Consider the following 10724-nt stretch of genomic DNA (forward strand, 5'->3'; position numbering starts at 1 on the left):
TGTTCACCAAGGCTCCATTTATTTGATTAAAATAATTGTGAAGTATTGTTACAATTTAAAATAACTTTTTATTTCAAAACTATTTAAAATGTAATTTATTCCTGTGATGCAAAGCTGAATTTTTAACTAAAACAGTTTTCAATAATAATAATTATTAAAATTGATCATCAAATATAACTGAGCACCAAATCAGCATATTAGAATTAAATAATAAAAAACATCATATATATATATATATATATATATATACACACACACACACACTATAGGTCAAAAGAATATTTAATATATATATATATATATATATGTTTTTAAATAAGTCTCTTGTGTTCACCAAGGCTGCATTTATTTGATATATATATTGTGAAGTATTATTACAATTTAAAATAACTGTTTCTATTTCAAAACATTTTAAAATGTAATTTATTCCTGTGATGCAAAGCTGGATTTTTAACATCTAAAACTGTTTTCAACAACAACAACATTAATAATAATAATAATAATAAGAGGAACCAGTATTAAAACTGATCATCAAATATAACTCAGCACCAAATCAGCATATTAGAATTATTTCTGAAGGATCGTTTATATACAATTTTGAATAAATTATAAAAAATAAACATTTTATAGTCTAGGATTTGAGAATTAGGCCATAGATAACTTTTGTTTTCAAAACACTGAGTAGAGACATGCATGAAAGCTTGATTCATACAATCGTTAGCATAATACTGCACATTTCTCGTGGTTAAATAAGGATTTTGTTTATAAAGTCACATACCTAAACCAGTTGTCTCTAAATCATAAAAACACAGTAGAGGGTGGATGCAGCGAGACAGAATGCATTTTTCATTTTAAACATCAGAAGTTGCTTTTCTTCTATTATGGCGAAGGTTTGGATCATGAATATTAATTACGTTACGTGACGTTCGTAAGTATTCCGAACTGATTGGCTTAAAGGCAGGCGTAAGTAGGCGGGCGCTAATCGACAGGCGAATGAACGAACGATTAGGAGGCCGATTATGTTTAGTGATTGGACGCTCCTACCGTGATTTAATTAATATTCATATTATAAGCCTTCTACATTAAACAGCGACATCAGGTGGACCGGGATAACTCAAGAAACCTTTTTATTTTTAAAATAGATAATACGAGCGTATTATTGTATATATTATATTATTGAAAGTATCTGTGAAATCACACGTGTTTTTTATATATATATAAAATCATTTACATCTTTTTTTTTTTTTAATCAGCACTTTTATTTTGAAAAGTGACCTCTGGGGGTTTATTTATGGGCCAGAATAACGCGCGTGTGTCTGTTTATGTCAATAATTCTGATTCTGATCATCAGAGAGCTGCTCTTGTGTCTCGGTTTGCATCTCTTTCTCAGGACATATTGTGAGAGATCTGTGTGAGATTTGGATCAGGATTAATTCATATTTGTCTCAGGGTAAGCTATCACTTATTTACATATTATTGCATCTTCTTATATATTAAATGCGCTTTAAATTAAATGCTTATGCAGTGCATCTAAAATAAGGGTACAAAATGAGTATTTAAATCACTTGTTAAGTGTTTTATAATTTTTTAGCATGGTGTAATTAATATACCATTATAGTTTTTATTCAAAATGTGAGTTTTTTTTTTTGTATTTTCCTTTTTCATATTTATTTTACTTTACATTTTAGTCATTTATTGTGTTTTTTTTTAACGTCTGCATATGTTTTATTATTTTTTATTTCAGTTTTAGTTATTTTAGTACTTCAAATTAAAACAAATGAAAATTACAAATGTTGCCTTGGCAACTAAAATAAATAAGTTCTATATATATAAACAATGTAAAAATGTTTTTAAACACTTTTTTTACATAGTTTATATGTCATGAAATTTGAAAATTAGTTTTCTGTAACTAAAACCATTAAAACCAACATTTTCATTTTTTTGAAAACTTTTTTTTTTTTTTTACATATTTTATATTAGCTAATTTTTTTTTTTATTTCAAATAACGAAAATGTTTTAATGGTTTTAGTTAAAACCAAAAAAAATCTATGACCTTCTATGTACATGCATATATAATTTATAATATACATCTATTTGTGTATATATAAAATATTATACTTTTTATCTACTTATCTATAAATATATATATATATATATTTATCTATAAACATAAACAAATATATATATATTTATCTATAAACATATATATATATATGTATATGGGTGTGTGTGTGTGTGTGTGTGTGTGTGTGTGTATATATATATATAATAAAAAATTAAAAAAACTTACAAAACAGAGTTTCAAACCAATATAACTTCATATATACGTACGGATACAATTTGAGGTCTTGTGTGTTTCAGAATCATGACTTCTCAGGTGAGACAGAGCTTCCATCAGGAGTGTGAGGCTGCCATTAACAGACAGATTTACCTGGAGCTCTATGCCTCGTATGTCTACCTGTCCATGGTGAGAGCACACACTCATTATACGACCGATCGCTACAGCTCTGTGTGAACGGACTGAACTGTCCTCAGGGGTTTCTAAAGGGTTCGTGGTTGACTGCTCTTCTTTCCAGGCGTATTATTTTGACAGGGATGACAAGTCTTTGCCCAATTTTGCCAAGTTTTTCCACGAGCAATCTAAGGAGGAGCGAGAGCATGCAGAGAAGCTGATGAGTCTGCAGAACCACAGAGGAGGACGGATCTACCTGCAGGACATCAAGGTACAGAACAGCGCTGTCTCTCTAATGGGGAAATGAATGGAGTGAATGAGCGTGTGTCTGTGCAGAAGCCGGATCGGGATGAGTGGGGCAGCGGTCTGGAAGCGCTGGAATGTGCTCTGGCTCTGGAAAAGAGTGTAAACCTGTCCTTACTGGAGCTTCACAAGCTGGCAACTCAACATAATGATCCACATGTAAGTACACAAAAATAGGGCACAGGGTTTGGTCATGGAATTTATTTTTTGGTTGTCTTTAACAAAAAGTTAAACCATTAAAAACACTTTTGTTATTTACAAATAAAATACACTAGTGCTTGGGCAACGATTAATCGCGATTAATCGCATCCTAAATTAAACGTTTTTGTGAACGTAATGTATTATGTATATATAAAGACATACACATACAGTATATATTTAGAAAATATTTACATATATTTATATTCATATAATTTATTTGATATATAAATATATTTAATATATAAACATAACATTTTTCTTAAATATATGCATGCATGTGTTTGTATTTATATATACATAATAAATATACACAATACACACACAGATATTATGTACACAAAAACTTTTATTTTGGATGCGATTAATCGTTGACCAGCACTAAAATAAGCATTAACTGAAATAAAATGTGTAAAAAAAATATTAAATATTTATTTTTAGTTAATATTTATTTTATTTCAAATAACAAAAAAATGTTATTTATGGTTTTACTTTTAGTTAAAGAAAACCCTGTTAATCACTAATTAAAAAATTCAAAAATGTTTGAAAAAAAAAAAAACTAAAACTGAAATAAAAACTAGGCATTTAAAAAAAAATGACAAAAACGCACAACAAAATTACTAAAACTTAAACTAAAATAAATATGAAAATTTGAAAATATTAAAATAGATACCAATTCAAAATCTGAAAAAAAAACTATAATAGAATGTTAATGATACAATGATAAAAATAAATGCATTCATTTCAAAAGTTCTAAAATTTTTCTAAATGTCCTAGTTATGTTCAGATATAAATAATTGGCTAGAAATTTCTATTTATGATAATTATTTTTAAAAATCATTATAAAGAAATTCTTTAGTCAGAAAGTTTGGAAACCCTGTAGTAACATTTCCAAAAAGCATTGTGTACTATTTTGTCATAAGAGATACGACTAGAACAGGCTTTGTCTGTCAGTTGTTTTAAGGGAGTTACCCAGAACGCATAATTTATCCAGTTTAGGATCAGATCTATCTATGTGATCACATTCATGAGAATATGAAAGGCAAGACTGACCCTCGCGTCTGTAAGGAGTTTTATGTAGAAACCATGAATTAAAATCACCACCTGTAATTACTGTAAGTGATTGTTAGTGGTAAACTAACAGTGTCACAAAGGGAAATGCGGTGTCAGTATTTCTGAATCTTTCTGTCACAGGTTTGTGATTTCCTGGAGATGCATTACCTGGACGAGCAGGTGAAGTCCATTAAAGAGCTGGCGGACTGGGTGAGCAGCCTGCGGCGGATGGGCGCCCCTCAGAACGGCATGGCCGAATATCTGTTTGACAGACACACTCTGGGAAAGGAAAGCTCTTAGACAGTCTCTCTGTTTATGACGGAGTCAGTGCGCCAAGCATGTCAGGCCATATGAGTGTTGAGATATACTTTACTTAATATCCTAATGATTTTTGGCATAAAAGAAAAATCGATAATTTTGACCCATATAATGTATTTTTGGCTATTGCTACAAATATACCCCAGCGACTTAACACTGCTTTTGTGCTCCAGGGTCACATTTACTGGCAGGATGTAACAAAAAAAAAAAGAAAAAGAACAAGACATTTGAGAACAGACATGCATAATTAATGATGAATGAAATTTAAGAATAGATGCATAATTCATGAAGCTTTTCCTGTCTTTAAGTGAAAGTGAGTCAGCAAAAAAAATAAAATCTAGACCAAAAGCACAAAATTACTAAAACTTAGTCAAATTAAAATGGAAAACATAAAAATAAATACTAATTCAAAAAACGATTATAGTATATTTAGGATGCTAAAACAACACTAGAAAATTCATGAAAATTCCTATACATCAATTATTTAAGAATAGATGCATAATTCATTAAGCGTTTCCTGACTAAGTGAAAGAGAGCCAGAAAAAAAAATCTAGAATTACTAAAACCTAATCTAAAATTAAAATGGACAATATTTAAAAATAAAACTTTAAAATATGAATAAAAACAACAATATTATTAATCACACAGGCCTAGAAGGTCATGAAAATTCCAATAGTTTATATAAAGTATTTAAGAATCTAGATGTGAATGCACTGCAAAACTAAACTCTATATGCGAGTTTTCCATCAGGTACGTACCATAATATCTACTCTTAATATATACAGATAAAGAAGAAATGCATTTTATGTACCTGCTGAGTGGCTTGAATAATGCTGACTATAAATATTCTGCAGTAAATCAAGGCAAAAATAAACAGGGCTTTGATTTTACCCTCTGTTCACCTCATTCTGAGAAGAATTAGTGTAAAGTGCACAGGTTGGTACAAAAGAGTTTAATTCAGTTACAGTTTGTGTGGATCTGGACATTTTCTTTGATATAATTTGTTTTATAATTTTTATAAATATTCTGCAACATTGTTTATGCAATGAGAGTGACAGTGGAGATCAAGAAGTGATTTTACTGATTTATACGAGTTGTCTCCAACCACATACTGTACAGCAATATAATAATAAAAAATAAAAAAATGACCGGAAAGTGAATTTATCAAATTATGCATGTTATAATTCATGGACCCTATTCACTGACTGTGATTACGTTTCCACAGTTATTAACATCATAAATCTAGCAAAGTTATATATATATATATATATATATATATACTATACTTTGTGTTTTATTACCTTTCCATTAACTTACATAAAAGTAGTTTCTGCATGAGTGTTTCTAACACAACAGCTAAGGGAGTGAAGGCAATTTGACATCTTTCTCACATCTGGCCAACGTAATTAATCTCTCAATATTTTTCCTCTTTTGGAATGTCAGAAAGTCTACCATGGATTTTTTTTCTTTTGCTGATGGGGCAAATGAGAATTTCTGTTCACCACTGTAGAAGTTTACCCATCTATGACGACTTCCGCTTCTGAGAACCACAGAAAGGTTTTTGATACTGAGGTTTCTTAAAATGTCTTAAATGTAGGCAAAAACATGCTAGACCAGCTCTAAATCAGTCCGACCTAGAGAATTCAGGTCTAAGCTGGTATATTTTCCAGCTGTTCCTTCATTTTCACTGTAGCACCCAACAGATCCCCCTCAGCCAATGAGATGCCAGAGTCATTGGCAGAGTTGTGCTGATTGGCTGTCTGCTGAGTCGCCGTGGGGCTGGGGCTGACGGGATTGGCTGTGCTTGCAGTGGTGCTTCTGCTGATTGGCTAGGTGTTGTTGCACAGGTTAGTGTTGCTGTTTGACGTCGGTCACATTCCCAGTTTCTGATCTGGCGGTGTTGAGGGGTGAAAGAAAGCACCCTCTCTGGTGTAGACAGAGATGAGGACGTGTCCAGGTGCAATGGCAACCCTTGACTGAGGCGTACTTTAGGTAACAGTTCGAAAACAGGGTCCGGAAAGAAGAAAGCGGGACCCGAATATTCACTACCTTCACTCACCCAAGGCAAAGATCTTAACCAGTTGGATCAGCTCTAAACCAGTCTGGAAGAGAATTCATGCTGGTCTAAGCTGGTATTTTCCACCTAACTCAGAGCTGTTCCCTCATTTTCACCGCAGCACCCAACAGATCCCCCTCAGCCAATGAGATGCCAGAGTCATTGGCAGAGTTGTGCTGATTGGCTGTCTGCTGAGTCGCCGTGGGGCTGGGGCTGACGGGATTGGCTGTGCTTGCAGTGGTGCTTCTGCTGATTGGCCAGGGATTATTTGCTGCCCCGTTGCACAGGTTACTGTTGCTGTTTGTCGCTGCGGTCACATTCACACTCCCTGAACTGGCGGTGTTGATTTGAGCTTGCGACCAAGATGGAGGGGTGAAAGAAAACACCCTTTCGGGTGTAGACGGAGATGGCGACGTGTCCAAAGACAGTCGTAGAGGCAGGGGCCGACGCGACGGCAACCCTTGACTTGGCCATACTTTGGGTAACAGCTCGGGCACAGGGTCTGGAAAGCAGAAAGCGGGACCCGAATGTTCACTGTCTTCGCCCACCCAAGGGAAGGCGGAGGAAGGAGGCGCGGGCGTGTCAGGTGTAGACAGGACTGGCGAGCCCACCAGGGGATGCGCCAGGGAGCTGGAGCTGTCGCCGTGCGCTCTTCGCAGTCTTGGGCGAGGAATGGACGGAGGGACGCAGTGGATGGGCGTCTGAGGGCAACTGTAGAAACCGGGTCTTTCGTATAGAGGCATGGATGAGAACGCATCCTCCATGTCAGCATTCCGGGCGTGGCTGGGCATCGGAGAGCTCTCGGGATGGAGGTAAAGGGGGAAACGAGAGAAGGGGGCGCGGGGACGCCGCCGCAGGAGGGAGACTCGGGACGTGGGGGTCGGGCGGGAGAAATTGGGCGACTGGACACCCAGAATGCGACTCAAACTGCCCAGGAATGGAGTGGAATGATTGGCCTCCTCATGTTCTTTAATCTGCTCCAGATTGTGCTGGAATTCCATTTCCTCTTTGGGAACACTGAGAGACAGAGAGAGAACGGTGACCTTGTTTTTATCCCGCAACTGACCTTGAGGATCTTCTGTAAGACCAAATGTGACCCTGGACCTCAAAACAAGTCATAAGGGTCCATTTTTGGAAATTGAGATTTATACATCATCTGAAAGCTGAATAAATGAGCTTTCCATTGATGTATGGTTTGTTAGGATAGGACAATAATGGCTGAGATACAACTATTTGAAAATCTGGAATCTGAGGGTGCGAAAAAATCTAAATATTGAGAAAATCATCTTTAAAGTTGTCCAAATGAAGTTCGTAGCATTCTCCTCCGCATCACCCTGGTGCCATTTTGGAGAATATCCACTGGACGGAAACAACGTATGCTGTTCTGTGTCAGCTGCGTCACGCGGATACACTGTTTCCGTTCAGATCAAATCACAACAACGTAGGAAACAGATATGCTTTTAAATCTTGAATATATTGCCTCGCTCATTTTTACTGATCTATGCAACAAGTCACCATGAAATAAAAAAAGATATTTTTTGACAGTTCTGTTTCTATTAAGTTTTGTAATATTATCCCACCCAAACATTTAATAATAATCAATTAAGACAAGGCACTACATGCAAAACCATTGTTTTTTCACGGGTTAATTTTGTTATTTTGGGCTATTTTGCTTCCATAACATGTCTAGCGGAAAGAAAACATCCAAAATACACATAAATTTTTTTTTTTGTTTATTTTATTACAATTTACCAATTTTGCGTCTGTAGATTTCAGTTACAATACATACGTATCTTTAAACGTGGTTTTCTCAAAAGGAGTTTTTCTCCAATTCAGCAGCATTTATATACACTAAACTTTACAGTTTTATTCCTATATATTTCTGAAGGTTTTTACAGAGAGGTTTGTTCATATTTCATTCATCTGATTTATATAACATACAATTCAATTTATAATATAAAATTCCTAAAAACACTGTGAAAATGTTTACTGGTTGTTGGCAGTATTTTCTGATTTATCGAATGATAAAAAGAAATATGCAAAATACCCTCTGTAAAAACCTTCTAAACTAATATGTCAACAAAACGAAACAAGACTTTTTAACCTGGCTTCATGCGGCGTTCAGATTTCTGTTCTGGGAATTTAATGCAAATTAGTGCATATTTAACTAGATGATGCCTCATTTGCATATTTAAACATAACAATTCAGAAAACTTGTATTACAAAAAAATGATCTTAATGTACTGATCAATCAGCGAGTTTTTTTTTTTTTACTCTAATCACATGTTCTGCCTTAAATAAATAAGAAAAATAAATACATTTGACATAAGAAAATCACTTAAATTACAAATCATCATTATTTAACCTTCCATTATTTAACCTTTATCTACTTGTTAACAAATAACATATAGAGGAGGTTTATATCAAAGATTATTTTCAGCTGAATATCCTGTTTCACTTGTTAATGTCACATTACAGAAGTGTTTTTCATGCCACTTTAATGGCTATAGAATGAAGAGAATCTACAAATTTTGTTTGTGCACCCAAAAATGTGCATGTGTGTGCTGTAGTTGTGTATTAAGTGTGTGTGTGTGTGTGTGTGTGTGTGTGTGTCACCTGATGTCCAAAGCAGATCCCATGAATGAGGGTTTGCGGTGTTCTGCGCTGGCAGCTGTGTAAGGTGGCTGAGGCTCTGATTCATCCCAGTATTTATCTCTCTCAACCAGAGGAACCAGATCATACATCTCATCCACTGACAGCAGAGACACCTGCGAGAAAGACACACCTATTTATGTCTGTATAAGCACAGGTGCTTACAAAAAGAAGAAATATGAATGTTTAACATCTGAGCAAAGCTGCAATGTTGGCTCATGTGACAAAAAACTAAAGATTTGATGCAGGTATAAAAAAATGTAAATGTGCACTAAATCATTTTTACACTTAAAAATACTCAATTTTCATATTATACTAATATATTGTATTATTAGACATTTTCAGTTGCAAAATAAATTAATAATGGGTGACTGCAAGTGTATTTCTGAAAACGGCAATGCTGTATTTCTGCCAAAGGATGTTGATAGAAAGTCATTTTGGCCCATGATGCATGTAAGTGGAGAACATTTAACAGGAAACTGTACAACCAAACACACAAATCCACAGAACAAGACAAGACAGAATGACACAAAGGAGATCAAGAAACATGTCATTAGTGGGGCAGATGATGTACCTGTAAATTACGGTCCACCAGCCAGTTTGTCTCAAAGTCATCATCATCCTCCCCAAACGGATTAATGAGCTGCTCTGCCACCTGAAAACACACCAATGCAATTATTTTCTGACTTTTCGTTACAGATGATGTAGCTACATTACATCAGTGTGATCAGTGGTGTTTCACTAAATTTGTATGTATAACCAAGTTTTGTATATGTCATGTCAGCTGCGTTAACACCATATAATTAGGCAATGTTTATTGAGCACTAAACAGTCATTTTATTCAATAAAACCAGTTATTAGGGACTGTGAGTGTGGAACTAATGTGATACTTCGCTAATAAGATAACACACCTTGAGCCAGCCCACATAGAAGAAGAACTGCAGTAAGGTGAAGATGGGTAGGTAGAAGTCGAGGTTGTGACCCAGGTAACCCTGGGCGGGGTCGAGGAACTGCCGACCAATCAGACAAGCCAAAAAGAAACTGTACACAGCCACGGTTACAACCTATCAGAGAGCACAGGACACTTACAAACTGTTTAAATGCATGACAAAAAAAAAACTCATTATTAATAAAATCAAAAACTATTCATCATCTACATCAATCATTTCAACCATTCAGTGTGCACAAATGTTCACGCCAATCAATCAGAGATCATTGTTGTACATTCCAACCAATCAGAGATCATCGCTACACATTCCAACCAATCACAGATCATCGCTACACATTCCAAGTTCCAACCAATCAGAGATCATCGCTACACATTCCAACCAATCAGAGATCATCGCTACACGTTCCAACACATTCCAAGTTTCCAACCAATCACGGATCATCGCTACACGTTCCAACAAATCAGGGATCACCGCTACACATTCCAACCAATCAGAGATCATCGCTACACATTCCAACCAATCACGGATCATCGCTACACATTCCAACCAATCAGGGATCATCGCAACACATTCCAACCAATCAGAGATCATCGCTACACATTCCAACCAATCAGAGATCATCGCTACACATTCCAACCAATCACGGATCATCATTACACATTCCAACCAATCAGAGATCATCTCTACACATTTGCCCATTTAAGAGATCATCGCTACACATTCCAACCAATCACGGATCATC

At 35.3% G+C, this 10724-nt stretch overlaps 2 protein-coding genes and 1 pseudogene across 3 annotated transcripts in view; 1 reads left to right on the forward strand and 2 right to left on the reverse strand.

Moving 5' to 3' along the window:
- The window catches only part of LOC107724649 (uncharacterized), a 1710-nt pseudogene extending 859 nt beyond the window's left edge, over window positions 1–851 (reverse strand).
- Window positions 852–1280: 429 nt separating this feature from the next.
- Window positions 1281–4367, forward strand: LOC107724657 (ferritin, heavy subunit-like). Its single transcript, XM_016533664.1, has 5 exons — window positions 1281–1450; window positions 2362–2467; window positions 2577–2723; window positions 2789–2914; window positions 4148–4367. The coding sequence occupies exons 2-5, from the start codon at window positions 2366–2368 to the stop codon at window positions 4304–4306; spliced, it is 534 nt and encodes a 177-aa protein (XP_016389150.1). The 5' UTR covers window positions 1281–1450; window positions 2362–2365; the 3' UTR covers window positions 4307–4367.
- Window positions 4368–5791: 1424 nt separating this feature from the next.
- The window catches only part of best1 (bestrophin 1), a 13093-nt gene continuing 8160 nt past the window's right edge, over window positions 5792–10724 (reverse strand). For both annotated transcript variants that reach the window (XM_016533655.1, XM_016533656.1), the window contains 4 exons: window positions 9944–10096; window positions 9607–9687; window positions 8997–9148; window positions 5792–7397 (listed from right to left, as the gene is read on the reverse strand). In XM_016533655.1, the coding sequence (XP_016389141.1) occupies window positions 6473–7397; window positions 8997–9148; window positions 9607–9687; window positions 9944–10096 (1311 nt within the window). In that variant the 3' untranslated portion in view covers window positions 5792–6472. The remainder of the gene's footprint in view (window positions 7398–8996; window positions 9149–9606; window positions 9688–9943; window positions 10097–10724) is intronic.

The sequence above is a fragment of the Sinocyclocheilus rhinocerous genome, unplaced genomic scaffold (assembly GCF_001515625.1).
Source record: "Sinocyclocheilus rhinocerous isolate Xijiao unplaced genomic scaffold, SAMN03320098_v1.1 scaffold2110, whole genome shotgun sequence".
NCBI lineage: Eukaryota > Metazoa > Chordata > Actinopteri > Cypriniformes > Cyprinidae > Sinocyclocheilus > Sinocyclocheilus rhinocerous.

Coding starts and splice junctions, on each gene's coding strand:
- LOC107724657 (XM_016533664.1), top strand. CDS start 2,366: ATGACTTCTCAGGTGAGACAGAGCTTCCATCAGGAGTGTGAGGCTGCC. Junction 2,468..2,576: donor CGTATGTCTACCTGTCCATG/GTGAGAGCACAC, acceptor TCTTCTTTCCAG/GCGTATTATTTTGACAGGGA. Junction 2,724..2,788: donor TCTACCTGCAGGACATCAAG/GTACAGAACAGC, acceptor GTGTCTGTGCAG/AAGCCGGATCGGGATGAGTG.